This window comes from Hippocampus zosterae, chromosome 9 (assembly GCF_025434085.1).
Source record: "Hippocampus zosterae strain Florida chromosome 9, ASM2543408v3, whole genome shotgun sequence".
In the NCBI taxonomy this organism is placed as follows: domain Eukaryota; kingdom Metazoa; phylum Chordata; class Actinopteri; order Syngnathiformes; family Syngnathidae; genus Hippocampus; species Hippocampus zosterae.
Genome location: NC_067459.1, coordinates 21,570,796 through 21,585,015, shown reverse-complemented (window position 1 = coordinate 21,585,015; position 14,220 = coordinate 21,570,796). Strand labels below are relative to the sequence as shown.

At 48.0% G+C, this 14,220-nt stretch overlaps 1 protein-coding gene and 1 long non-coding RNA gene across 14 annotated transcripts in view; both read left to right on the top strand.

Annotated features, from left to right (window-relative positions):
• Positions 1-10,989, top strand: part of foxp1b (forkhead box P1b) — a 124,502-nt gene extending 113,513 nt beyond the window's left edge. For 8 of the 13 annotated variants that reach the window (XM_052076077.1, XM_052076078.1, XM_052076076.1 and 5 more), the window contains 7 exons: positions 1,609-1,816; positions 1,909-1,985; positions 2,569-2,670; positions 3,907-4,028; positions 4,852-4,921; positions 5,119-5,285; positions 9,555-10,989. In XM_052076077.1, coding sequence (XP_051932037.1) covers positions 1,609-1,816; positions 1,909-1,985; positions 2,569-2,670; positions 3,907-4,028; positions 4,852-4,921; positions 5,119-5,285; positions 9,555-9,711 — 903 coding nt within the window. In that variant the 3' untranslated portion in view covers positions 9,712-10,989. Of the gene's footprint in view, positions 1-1,608; positions 1,817-1,908; positions 1,986-2,568; positions 2,671-3,906; positions 4,033-4,851; positions 4,922-5,118; positions 5,286-9,554 lie in introns of those variants that run through there. The other 5 variants (XM_052076085.1, XM_052076083.1, XM_052076084.1 and 2 more) reach the window with 4 other exon arrangements.
• The window catches only part of LOC127607655 (uncharacterized), a 97,127-nt gene extending 85,195 nt beyond the window's left edge, over positions 1-11,932 (top strand). Inside the window, exon 2 of the long non-coding RNA XR_007964113.1 lies at positions 11,239-11,932. This is a non-coding gene — a long non-coding RNA (uncharacterized LOC127607655). The remainder of the gene's footprint in view (positions 1-11,238) is intronic.
• Positions 11,933-14,220: the final 2,288 nt, after the last annotated feature.

Genomic DNA, 14,220 nt, shown 5'->3' with positions numbered 1-14,220 from the left:
TACCAGCCCGTCTGGCCTATTGTTGCAAAGCTCTCCATGTTTACGGCCGGGGGAATGTGGATGAAACGAGAAACAAAGCCGGGGCTAATCCTCAGCAAGACGAGTCAACGTACTATTGATGCCGTTTTGCAAGTGTGATTTATTTTGTCCGGCGTGCGCCGTAGGACTCTCCCCTTGCCACGCTGCCCATCTTCAAAGCCCTCCTCAGAACTCACGTGTATTCTTTGGCATTCGACTCAGCATGACTTAGATTTGTTCTTGATTTTACTGTTTGGTGCTTTCTACCGCCTTTATTACAGATTTGTCTTGCTGTTTATTGTGTTTGTTAAATCGCTCCATGTACAGCACATTGTATGCAGCGATGGCTGTTTGAAAGTGCTCTAGAAATACCGTTGACTTGACGCTTGATTTCTTCCCGTGCGCAAAAAGGAATATGACCTTTTTTTGTGTGGTTTTGCCGATAGCATTTTGCAGTTGTTATTGTCCGTCAGATTTGCGGCTTCCACTTTTGGCCCGAACCATCAGCTCTGTGCTTTAATCGACTCAATATAAGTTTGTTTTCATTTCATTTTTCACACGCCATTTGGGAATAGTTCTCTTTTCTGCAAACCGCGGCGATGTATATGTGTCACGCGTTTTCCGCGCCAATTAATGGCGGGAGCAAGGGTCGGACTCAAATTTTCCACTCGGCCGCCGCTGCCGGATGGACGCCTGGCACGTGGCTCCCAGCTGCACTTGCCATAATTAGTCTACCTTGTCGTCATTATTAAGTCGAGCCCCGGCGTGTGCACGGGGGGGGAGGGGGGGGGCACGGGCCACGACTCGCTAGCGTTGCCGGGCTGTCTTCCACGGGTCGAATGGAAGTGCTCGCTCTGAAGCAGAAGTCGTTCATCATCAGATCGTTCCCATCAGCGGCTTTCAGATCTCGGAAGATCATTTCGGTTTTGTAATTAGCCAAGAAACGCAATCTCGAGAAGGACACAGCCGCATTTTGCCTTCCCGTGCGGCGAGCGTTCCGGCGTCGTCCCGGTGAACAGGATGAGACGGGGCGTGTTTTCTAAAGAGACAAAAGATTAAACAAACAGGCCGAAACAGGAAGGTGGAACTGGCTGACGAGCGAGGAGAAGAGTCATGATATTGCCGTCACTTTTTCCAGGCTTTTCAATGCTTGGGGTTCATCTTTGTGGCGAATTGTTCTTGATTTTACTGTTTGGTGCTTTCTACCGCCTTTATTACCGAAACAGGAAAGTGGAACTGGCTGGCGAGCGAGGAAAAGAGTCATGATATTGCCGTCACTTTTTCCAGGCTTTTCAATGCTTGGGGTTCCTCTTTGTGGCGAATTGTTCTTGATTTTACTGTCTGGTGCTTTCTACCGTCTTTATTACCGAAACAGGAAAGTGGAACTGGCTGGCGAGCGAGGAAAAGAGTCATGATATTGCCGTCACTTTTTCCTGGCTTTTCAATGCTTGGGATTCATCTTTGTGGCGAATTGTTCTTGATTTTACTGTCTGGTGCTTTCTACCGCCTTTATTACCGATTTGGGGTTCATCTTTGTGGCAAACTGAGCTCACATGGGTTGGCTTTTGTTTATGTTCCATTTGCCCGTAGCTCAACTTGGTGTCCAACATTACATTGTCAAAGTCCAACCCTCCCGAAGCCTCTCCTCCACTGAGCCTGGCCCAAACCCCCACCACACCCACGGCGCCGCTCACGCCCCTGTCGCAGACTCACTCTGTCATCACAGCCAACAACCTCCACAGCATGGGCCCCCTGCGACGGCGTTACTCGGAAAAATACAACATGCCCATCTCCCCAGGTACCCCCAAACATGCTCTTTTGGTTTTTCGTGACACGGTCTGGCCCTGTGTCATGATGCTCATCATGTTTGTTTTTTTTTTGTCGTTGCAGATCTCAGTCAGAACAAAGAATTTTACATGAACGCAGATGTTCGACCACCATTCACGTACGCCTCATTAATAAGACAGGTAATGTTCCGCTTGCGCCGGGCTCGGGTCTCGGTGCCTCGAGTAATTTCAATTCGCCTATTGAGGGAGCGTTTGAGTTTTTCTTTCTTTCTTGTTCAATTTGACTGGATGTCGACTCGACTGGTTAGTCGGCCTCAAATGACGAGAGGTTCCCCAAACATTTCGCGTGATTTGCATTTCAGCGATTATAAGCAAATTCATTTCACACAACAGTAGGGACGGACCTGTTTTACGAATGCCACTCAATTATCGCTCGCTTGCAGTAATCTGGGATCTCAGGAATTAATCTGAGCCGGCCGTAATTGCTGGCCCTGTAATCTGCCTGAGAAATGTTTTTGCCTGCCCTTCGCGGACACCCACAAAAGAAAATGTATTCAAATCTTCCATTTGAATGAAAAGTGGAGGGAGGAGGGGAGGCCCGGGGGGGGGGGGGGGGCGACATAAACAGCCAGTCCACTTCGCACAGTCGCTCCCGTTCTCTGTTTTTCTTGCACGAACACACGCAAAACCTGCCGGCTTCTTGTGATTTATTTATCGCTTTTGTGAAGCGAGCGACATTTGACATATTTGTTTCCTCATCCAGGCGATCCTCGAATCTCCAGAAAAGCAGCTAACACTAAACGAAATCTACAACTGGTTCACACGAATGTTTGCATACTTTCGCCGCAACGCGGCAACGTGGAAGGTAAGCTTCCCGTTTGTCCTTCGGCTCATGTCACGTCCGAGAATGATTTCTTTATGAAACCGTCCCGACTTTGGCCAAATGCACGATAATAACCTCCTTATTCTGTTTTTGATCAACCGTAAACAACGTGCCTGTAATTTGTCGGGGGGATGTTCAGATGGTAGGTGGCTTGGCTCCACTTTCCACCGAACCGCAAATGAGCTCACACACAAGCACAATCCAAAACGAAAACAATTTAAAAAGAAGACGTGAGCAAGAAAAAGAAAAAGAAAAAAAAAAAGTAAAATATGAGTGGAAAAGGCAAATGAGCTCACACGCGCACAATCCAAAACAAAAACAATTTAAAAAGAAGACGTGAGCAAGAAAAAGAAAAAAAAAGTAAAATATGAGTGGAAAAGGCAAATTAGGAACTGAAAGCCTCTTCTAAATCCTTGGTGATCCGTCACGTGCCGCTGGATGCGACTCTATGCACACACACACACACACACACACACACACACACACACACACACACACACACACACACTCTCTCTCTCTTGCAACGGCCTCATTCTCCACGAGATAAGTATACTGTACTGTATTCCGCTACTCTTGCTCTAAACTGCGTTCCAACGCCGATAGCAAAGTTAGCTTTCAAACAGCAGGATGTATTTATTGGTCTCGTCGTATTTTAAGCCTTTTTTTTTTTAATGGAAACGAGCCATGTAAAAATCATGAAGCATGACCACTGAAGGGAAAACGTGGGGGTGGGGGGTGGGGGCGTGTCCATAGGACCCATATGAAAACGCTGACAAGGTGAAAAAAAACTAAAGGGACAGGGTCGGGGAGTTTGGCAGTTGAAATAGAATAATTATTAAAGACTATCCCAGTTGTGCTTGTTGCAGAGATATTGCGTAGTGTAAAGTTTTTTGTTTTGTGGTTGTTTTTTTCCACCTTCAACAATCCATCTGATTTTGATCTGCGGAAGATGTGCGGAATCGCACCTAATTTTTCCTCCGAGTCTCAGAAAGACAGCCGTGACATTGACATTGATTACTGCGGTGGATCATGAATGTATTTATTTTAGAGCCCTAATCTCTATTTTTCTATTATTCTACCGCCCAGTCTTCCTGAAATCAAAGACCGTGTGCTGCATCTCTTTTTTTTGCAATGAAATGTTCCTCATGCAGAGATGTTCACTGATAGAACCTTTTTTTTCCCCTCTCTCTCTCTCTCTTTCTTCTTACACAACTGCAGAATGCAGTCCGGCATAATCTTAGTCTACACAAGTGTTTTGTGCGAGTAGAAAACGTAAAAGGGGCTGTGTGGACAGTGGACGAAATAGAGTTCCAAAAGAGACGGCCCCAAAAGATCAGTGGGTAGGTTTTGCTCCTTTGAGTTGCCCGATGGGAAGAGGCTGCCGCTGCCGCTGCCGCTGCTCCATCTCACTGTCTGTGTGCCACATCGTCCAAAGTCCCCGCTTGCTTTGGCGCCCCCCCCCTCATGCTCTCGAAAGGCTTTCGGTGATGCCCCCGTAACCCGCGATGGCTTTGGCTGATTTTCATTGTGATCCTCAACCTCTGCCCCCCCCCCTCCTTGTGTTTTGTGTGTGTTTGTCCGTGTCGTCGCACGCCGCATGGGCATCTGGCTGCCCCCCACCCCCACCCTATCCCCCGCCGGTTCACTTTCCCAGGGTGCCGTTCGCACCAACCTTTCGCTGCATAAGTGCTTTGTGAGAGTAGAGGATGAGTTTGGGTCCTACTGGACCGTTGACGAGGAGGAGTTTAAGCGCGGCCGACACGTGCAGCGAGGCCGCCCTCGGAAATGCGCCCTCGATGAGAACTTTGACGAGCCGCTTGTACAGTAAGCCCTTCCGCCTGAGCCCAAGCCTGGCATACACCCCCCGTTCCGCCACCCATGCATGCAACCCCACCCCCCCTCTCCTCCCCCATCAGTGTTGCTGTGATGCATCGATATCCATCAATGCTTTTTGTCTTCCAACTTATTCTCGCTTCCCGCACACTTCAAAGATACTTTTGTCACGCCTTCATATTGTCATCGCTCGAGCGGCAAGTGCATTTTGGCTCTCCGTGCCGAGTGCATTGATTTCTTATCAGCAAATATGAGACCGCCGTTGAGAAACGCGCGCGAGGCGAGATGCAAAACAAAAGACGCAGGCCCTAATCCCATTTCTGTTTGCAGAAGTCCGGCCTTGGTGAAGAACATTCACACGAGCTTGAGCTACGGGCCGACCCTCTCCGCCGCATTCCAGGTGAAAAAAAAACGAGAATTTCAAACGCGCCTCTGGGAAGTCGGGCCGATAAGGAAATCAGATATCGCATCGCCGGCTTGATTTTCACGGCGAGCCGGATGTGTGTGAAACGAGTGACGGGCGACTGACAACTTTCTTCCGTTCCCTCCGTTTTAACGCCCGGGGGTGGGGGGGGTTGGGGTCTGCCTGCATTTCAGGCTTCGATGGCAGAGAACAACATACCTCTATACACAACCGCTTCCATTGGAAGTCCCACCTTCAACTCCCTGGCAAACGCCATCCGTGAAGAGATGAACGGAGCGATGGACCACGGTAACAGCAACGGCAGCGACAGCAGCCCCGGACGCTCGCCGCCGCCAGCTATGTGAGTAGCGGGAAACGTGTCGCATCTTCCGTTCCGGGCCCGCTTTCTATGAACCCCCACTGAACATTCGGCAAGCCTCCTCGCTGGCCATCTTTAAAGCCCTCCTCACTTGTATTCTTTGGCGTTGGACTCAGCATGACTTCGATTTGTTCTTGATTTTGCTGCTTGGTGCTTTCTACCGCCTTTATTACCGATTGGTCTTGCTGTTTATTGTGTATGTTCGATCGCTCCATGTACAGCACTTTGTATGCAGCGATGGCTGTTTGAAAGTGCTCCAGAAATACTCTTGACTTGACTTCGATTTGTTCTTGATTTTGCTGCTTGGTGCTTTCTATCGCCGTTATTACCGATTGGTCTTGCTGTTTATTGTGTATGTTCGATCGCTCCATGTACAGCACTTTGTACGCAGCGATGGCTGTTTGAAAGTGCTCGAGAAATACTCTTGACTTGACTTCGATTTGTTCTTGATTTTGCTGCTTGGTGCTTTCTACCGCCTTTACTACCGATTGGTCTTGCTGTTTATTGTGTATGTTCGATCGCTCCATGTACAGCACTTTGTATGCAGCGATGGCTGTTTGAAAGTGCTCGAGAAATACTCTTGACTTGACTTCGATTTGTTCTTGATTTTGCTGCTTGGTGCTTTCTACCGCCTTTATTACCGATTGGTCTTGCTGTTTATTGTGTATGTTCGATCGCTCCATGTACAGCACTTTGTATGCAGCGATGGCTGTTTGAAAGTGCTCCAGAAATACTCTTGACTTGACTTCGATTTGTTCTTGATTTTGCTGCTTGGTGCTTTCTATCGCCGTTATTACCGATTGGTCTTGCTGTTTATTGTGTATGTTCGATCGCTCCATGTACAGCACTTTGTACGCAGCGATGGCTGTTTGAAAGTGCTCGAGAAATACTCTTGACTTGACTTCGATTTGTTCTTGATTTTGCTGCTTGGTGCTTTCTACCGCCTTTACTACCGATTGGTCTTGCTGTTTATTGTGTATGTTCGATCGCTCCATGTACAGCACTTTGTATGCAGCGATGGCTGTTTGAAAGTGCTCGAGAAATACTCTTGACTTGACTTCGATTTGTTCTTGATTTTGCTGCTTGGTGCTTTCTACCGCCTTTATTACCGATTGGTCTTGCTGTTTATTGTGTATGTTCGATCGCTCCATGTACAGCACTTTGTATGCAGCGATGGCTGTTTGAAAGTGCTCCAGAAATACTCTTGACTTGAACATAAAACCATCGGGATGGGCAACGTGTGTGGGAGGACGACCGATCGACAAATGATGCGGCTTTGCGGTCGGGGTCGCGGCCTTCGGGGAACTTTGTTTCAAGCGGGAAGAAAAGGCCGGGGGGGGGCCTCTCTGCGATTTCGAACCAGCCATTTGGAAATCTTTCTTCCCATCCGTGACTTTAAATGAGCCCAAATCCAAATTGTGTAAACACAAAACGACAGAGCGGCCAAGTGAGCTAACGGTTGGCTCGGACGCGGTGAAACGCGAGCCGCGACGCATGAAAACGGCGTGCAGGAGCTGCCTAAAGTTAAAAAAAAAAAAACAACACGAAAGCAAAAAATGAGTCTGGAGGACATGATTCAAAAGCTCTCGTGTAGGAAAGTCGCGGTCGGCCTGCGACCGCAGCCGCCAATTCACTTGTTGAGTAGGAGCAGTCCGCTAAGTTGTTTGAAGCTTAAAATAATACGGCGCAATGCATGCTTTCCAGATGTGAGCGCCGACCGCTCGTGTGCTCCGCGGGAAGACTCGCCGATGGCCTCCCGAAATTCTGCCTGCTTTAAAAAAAAAAAAAAAAAAGAAGGTGTAGCAACAAAGCTCGGGGCCAACTAGAGGAAAGTGCCATCCCTTATCACCGCGAACATACTGTAGCTGTGAGCATGGCTGTGGAACAGGAAAGGCAGAGACAGGATGGGTGTGCTGGCCTCAAGGCAGCCTGCTTCTCCCTTCTGCTTCTCTGCGTCTCGCTCGAGGCTCACGCTCGCACTCTTTTTTTTTTTTACTTTTTTTTTTCTTTAATTAAGTGTATATGCTTTGTGCCAAGGCGAAACTTGTTGAATCGGTTTTCTTTCGTGTTTTATCATATCCACATAAAACTTGGTTTGGGCATTTGCGGTAGTACTCATATTACGTTTGCTGAATACAAATAACCCCCCCCCTGGCCCCCGCCCCATCATCATTTCTTTGGCAGTTGTAGGCAAAGCAACGTCATTTATGCAGCACATTTCATCCGCGGGGCAACGGCGTGCGCAAACGCAAAACACCTAAAAAGATTGACAAACAGAACAGACGAAGACAAAGCAAAGAGAAAGCAAATGTGGCTTTTTAAAAAAGAGCCTCCGTTGACAAAAGACTTTTAAAAACAAAAGAAAGATAGAGTGGAATTGATTTTTTTTTTTTAATGCTGGAGAGAAAAAAAAATGGTGTGTTAAAGTGACTCCCCTTTATTTTGTGACATCGTTGCACAAAATAAAATGATCTGGATCTGGACACATTGTTTGAGGAGATGGAGAGTCGACTTAAAAAAAACAACAAAAAAACAATTGTCTGGATCAGATGAATAGGTCCGGGCATTGAAAATGGTCCGGGCGGCCCGGTAGTCCAGTGGTTAGCACGTCGGCTTCACAGTGCAGAGGTACCGGGTTCGATTCCAGCTCCGGCCTCCCTGTGTGGAGTTTGCATGTTCTCCCCGGGCTTGCGTGGGTTTTCTCCGGGTGCTCCGGTTTCCTCCCACATTCCAAAAACATGCGTGGCAGGCTGATTGAACACTCTAAATTGTCCCTAGGTGTGAGTTTGTGTGCGAATGGTTGTTCGTTTCTGTGTGCCCTGCGATTGGCTGGCAACCGATTCAGGGTGTGCCCCGCCTACTGCCCGAAGACAGCTGGCATAGGCTCCAGCACTCCCCGCGACCCTCGTGAGGATCAAGCGGCTCGGAAGATGAATGAATGAATGGATCAGATGATTTAATTTCATCCTACCACTTAAAAAACGGGAGTAGTCAACGAAACCTTTTGTTCACAGTTAGAGGCGCATTTCCTTCATGTCTTCGGGACCCAAACCGATTTACAGTCCGGTAGCGGAGCTTTCAAATCGACTATAAACAAACAGCCATCCGTCGCGTGCGAACGTTTATTTTTCTCGGTTCACCGCAAAAACAGGAACAACGAAATCGTACGTTCCGCGACCGAGGCAATCGCTCAGCCGAGACGTCAACTCTCACCGCCGCTTGTTTCTTAAGCGGCCAAATGACCATCAGGTATCCAGAGGCGGGCCGTTCAATGGGCTCGTGATAACATTTTCACGTTTGTTCTTGCGGCAGCAGCAACCCCCCCCCCCCCCCCCCGCCCCCGCCTTTATTATATATATTATTATATATTTTTTCAGCATTTGCAACAAGATATGTCAGCTCATTGGCATACGGTGCAATTGTGGCGCGTGGGCTTGAGGAATGAAGCGCGTGCCAGTTCGTCCCTTGTCAGTGCGGCTAAATGAGCCCCCCCCACCCCTCCGCGGCTGCCGCAAATGACTTTTTTCCTGCTTTCTGCCACAGCTCACCCGTCTCCCCTCGCGCGCTCTTCCTGCTCTGTTTGCGTAATGAGAAATTTGGCACAGCTCATCTCCTCAGCGGCTCTTTGCGGGGGGGGGGGCCGGGGGGGGGGGCTCATGTTTTTGCCTTGTTTACAAGTGACAGCGTTATTATTCTCCTAAGGGCCCAGGTTTCTTATCGCCGAGTTGTGCCGAGCGCGCGTCTGCTCTCTTCGCCCGCCTTCCCTGCCAGCGCTTTTCTTCCCTTATTGACACTCGCTTGAAAATACGCATTAATTGCGGGGCTTTAAAGCGCGTGCGGCGCTGTCTGAGCGCTCTGTTTACTTGAAGTTGATTAATGATAGAAGCCGGCTCGGGGTCATCCTCGGGAGACCCGTCTCGCTGGTTGTGCATGTTAACGAGCGGGAAGGGGGGGGGGGCGAACGCAGAGCGCGCCGCTGATCCGCCGCCACCGGAAGGCTGACGACGGCAGAGTCCATTCTCTCTCTCTCCCGTGGCCGTCGCGCGTGGTTAATCTTCCTCATTTATCAATTCTAAGTGAATACCCTGTTCTCGGTCGCCGTGACAATGAAAAAGAGCGTGGAGCCGCGCCCGCGCGCGTCAGAAGAAAGAAAGCTGCGATGATCGTTGGGGCTTCCCGAAGATGGCGGGCGTTTTGTTTTTTTTCGCCTTCTTTACAGTCGTTGTGCATTTTGTCATTTTGCTCTTCCAGGCACCACGCCAGCATCAAAGAGGAACCACTGGACCCCGAGGACCACGACGGACCGCTCTCCCTGGTTACGACTGTCAACCACAGTCCCGATTTCGACCGGCACAGAGATTACGACGACGACGACGACGACGAGCGGGGCCATGACGACATGCTGTGAAGTTTGGCGCGTCCGTCCGGGAGACAAACAATGGACGGCAAATCTCAAGAGCGCCGATGGCCACCGTTGCCAAGTATCTTTTGAGTAGTGCCATAAAAAAAAAAACAAAACAAAAAAAAACAACAACAACAACAAAAAACCTTCAACACACAAAACATCCCACGAGTGGGTTCCTTTTTCACCCCCCCCCCCCCCCGACATTGGATCGGCGTAAAAAAACAGACGACGTTGATTTTTGACTTTTGAAGACGGACGAATGGGCTCGGTACGTTGGCGACGCGCTTGCCTCACAGATGAGAGGTCAGAAAAGGGGGACAAGAGACCCCCTCTCCACGCAGCCAGGATGGCGGACTGTGACAGGGTTACATCTGCACACCCCCCCACCCCCACCCTCCGCCCCCACCCACCATCCCCACAACATGCCCGTCTCACGGCACATATTTTGACAGAGACTTGACTGACGTGTCATTTCGGGGGGGGGGGGGATTTGCTTTCACTGCCTTCAATACATCGCAACGAGTCCTTCTACTGTGAGAGAGGTTTGTTTTGTTTTCTTGGTTGGGGGGGGGGCGGTTTGATCAGGACGATGTCTTTCCATCAGCCAATGCTGTTATTGATGTTGTCTTTTTTTTTTTTGATGGTTTTTTTTTTTATGTTGTCTTTTCTCGAAACTCATCAGACCTCATGTCCATGCTGTGGAGATTGCGCGTGTGTTCGGCACTAGATGATGAATGTTTATAATTTCCTCTGATGTTCTTTCGAAGAGAAAAAAAAAGCAGAATGTCTGACACGGTGTATCATTTTTTTTTTTTAATCATTTAAAGAAAAAAAATTGTAGCCTGAGCGTTTCCCCCCCTTGGCCTCCCCCCCCCCCCCCCCCCATCATGAAGTCCACCAGCGAGGCAGCATTCCGATGATGACGGCGCTCTCTATGCATCAATGAAGTTTCATTGAACCTTTGAATACATGAGCGCGAAATTACACCGGTTTGGACGCATCCTTACAACGTTTCACTTTCAAAATGGCCGAGCACGTTGAGCCGCAAGGCGATTTCTGATCACTTCCAAGCAGCAGGCAGTTTCATCGGAAGGGGGTGAGGGGGGGATGGCAGGTGTGCCACCAGCCAGATCAAAATTCAGACTAATTCCGGAACACGCTTGATGATTCTAACTTGGGTCCATCTTAAAGATAAAGATTCATTCATTCATTCATTCATCTTCCGTACCGCTTGATCCTCACTAGGGTCGCGGGGGGTGCTGGAGCCTATCCCAGCTAGGCGGGGGGGACACCCTGAATCGGTTGCCAGCCAATCGCAGGGCACACAGAGACGAACAACCAACCACGCTCACACTCACACCTAGGGACAATTTAGAGCGTCCAATCAGCCTGCCACGCACGTTTTTGGAATGTGGGAGGAAACCGGAGCACCCGGAGAAAACCCACGCAGGCCCGGGGAGAACATGCAAACTCCACACAGGGAGGCCGGAGCTGGAATCGAACCCGGTACCTCTGCACTGTGAAGTCGAGGTGCTAACCACTGGACTACCGGGCCACCCCAAAGATTCATTCCCTGTTTTGTTTTGTTTTTTTTGTGGAGGCATGACTCGTTCGACCCGAGCGCAAGTCCGCAGCACTTGAAATGTTTTCTTTCGTTGGATGGTCCGAAACATTCCGCTTTTGTACCTCGGTGAGGAAGGTCTGAAGACGGCGGTCTCATCTACTTGGTGAAATTCGAAATGCGGGCCAATCACTTTTGAATTTGTTCTTGTTTATTCCAAGCGGTATTTATTTACCAGTTGCGAAATGCTGAGTGCTAAATAAAAATTGTGTTGCGACACGACCAAAGAGATACCGTGCAACAAAATTACCAACCGAGGCGGCTCTGAGCATCGATTGCGACCAAATTAGGGAAATTTGTATTCTTTAGAAGTGAGCAGAAGAGGCGCTAAGTGAGTCATCAAAAAAAAATTTTGATATTACAGGGAATGGAGAAAAAAAAATAGACCCGTGAGACCAATGTCGGAAGGGTTCTTTCTGTCAAGTGGGCCGCACGATGTTTCCTTCATGGATTCCGTCGTCATGTCTATCATTTTTGAATGATTGCATGCCTGTTTTGAGATGTTTTTGCATCCCGACTGGGTTCCAGTGTACCCCAAACATTGACTTGATTGATTGTTTTTAAGTTTCTGTATTACTTTTTATATTAAAAAAAAAAGAGAGAGAGAAAAGAAAAGCACTCCTGTCAACTATTAAGTACAAGGTACTTTGTGACAGTTACTGTTATCGATTACGCCACTGGGGAAAAAAAAAAGTTTTGTGTTGAATTGACTCCATTTTATTTGGTTGGAATTTTTGCACGAAATGAAATCGTCCTGATCCAGGTACGTATTTGAATCCGCGATCTGGATCCAGACGGTTTTATTTTGTATAGATGCTTGAGGACATAAAATGGAGCAGATTCAACACAAAACTTTTTTTTTATTATTATTATTTTATTTTTTTTTCGCCCAGCATATACCTTTTAACGCTCAAACGAGGCAAGTCTGTGGGAGGGGGTCGGGACCAGTCTGACGGATCGTGACAACGTGGTCGGCTTGCCCACCGCCCTGCACTCTTGGCCGGCCTCAATTGTTTTCCTTTGAAAACAGGAAAGGACGACGCGAGAACATTCTCAGCGTGTGTAGCTTGACATTTCTAAAGATGACAACATGAGAAAGAAAATCAACTTCAAATCAAATTTTAAGGGGGCTCAGTTAAGTTTGAGATCCCATCTTGAACCCTCTCTCGAAAGGATACATGCGTGGAAAACTGCTGCACGTATTTTCGGCTATAAAACTGCGCTGCACACGGGTGAAAAAAGTCAGAGGAAATCGTCAAGGCAGATGTGGGCAGCTCGGGGAATCTCGCCCGCCATTTTGGATTTTCAACTGTCAGACTTTTTATTTCATTGACTTTAGAATTTTTGTGCAGATGTATGTTCCTTTTTTTGGGGGCCGGTGCGGGGGGGTTCTCTTTTTGATACTTCCTTTTGGTCCCTCCGCTGCCTTCTGCGCTAGAGGTTCAAGCCTTCAGGTTGAAGCGGTCCGTCCAAATCCAAGGCTGCATCACGGATGGGGCTCAAAGGAAAAAGACAAATAGGCGGTGCCAAGACGTAAAAGGTGGAAAGACTATTGTTACAAACTTGTTTTCTTTGTTGTTGTTTTTTTCCAAGAGAAAAAATAAAATCATCAGCGGCGCATCCCTGAGTCGCCCTTCTCATCTTTTTTTTTTTTTTCAGATTGAAGGTTTCATGATTGATGGACAGAGGTCACCGCTCTTTGTCAGCTTGTCTTGTCGCCTCACTCTGAGCTAAGAAGCCATTAATTTTTTTTTTGTTTTGCCATCCGCCGTCAGTCATTCGGCCCCCTGCAATTGCCTTTTGTGCAGAGGGCGGCTGGTGGGAGGGGCCTCGTTCTCATCTTGCAGTCGTGCGTGTTTAATTTATTTGAGGGTGAACCATGTCTTTTCCTTGTTTTTTTTAATATATATTTTTAATTGAGACATATTTTTGCGCCTCTCTTCATAAGTGCGTCACCTCCTCATTTCCTGTCTGAACTGATGCAGACTCTGTTGTCGTCAGTGCCAACTACTGACGTGAGCGCTCGAAACATGCAATAAAATGCTGGTTGCTCTCAGTCTGTTTCTTGTCATTTTCTGTTTGTCTGCCGGGCTTTCAGTTTACGGACTCAAACAATAAGAACGTACATTAATTCCGTCGTATTTATTTTGGAATACGAAAGATATTTTATTTTGAAAAATTACCGGATTCTCCGTTACATTTGGCTGTGTCACTTGACACACGTCAAATCACGCTTCTCCGTCACGTGAGTTGGCCGCTATTTTCTGTGTTTGTCATCGCAACTCCCAATCAACACATGAACATGAAATTATTTCACCATCAAAACGAGGCACTTTTTCCCAACAGCAATTTCGGGCACGGCGTTTAATAAGTTGTAAATTGTGGCGGCGTAAAAAAGTGCGGGAAGATGAGGGTGTGCGTCTTGGTGAGCGCCAGCGCTAGCTAATGCCGATGAGCAAGACATCTATAAGACGGTATTACGAGCGAGGCTGCACAGGTCACGCTTGGCCACTAAACATGAGGCAAAGATCAAGTGGAAGCACTTTTCATCTTGTGAAACAAGTCATTACAAACACTTGCATTGATTTGTTCAAAAGCTTGAGGTGACATAAATTGTTTCTTGCTTAGCTTAGAGCGCCAACACATAAATGTCAAGGGATTCATTCATTAGGGCTTTTGAACAGGACGATTGAGTGTGGGGGAGTGGAGGGGTGGGGATAAAATAAATCAAATGCCGAGCTACCTCGTCACAGTATGTGCTGCACGATTGGGCTTCCACGCTTGACCACAGTTTGACTCGCCGCTGGTTCCAACAAGAGTACAGACAAATTGGAAAGGTTAGTCTGAGTTATTGTATCAAATAATATGAATAAATACCCAGTCAGCAAAGG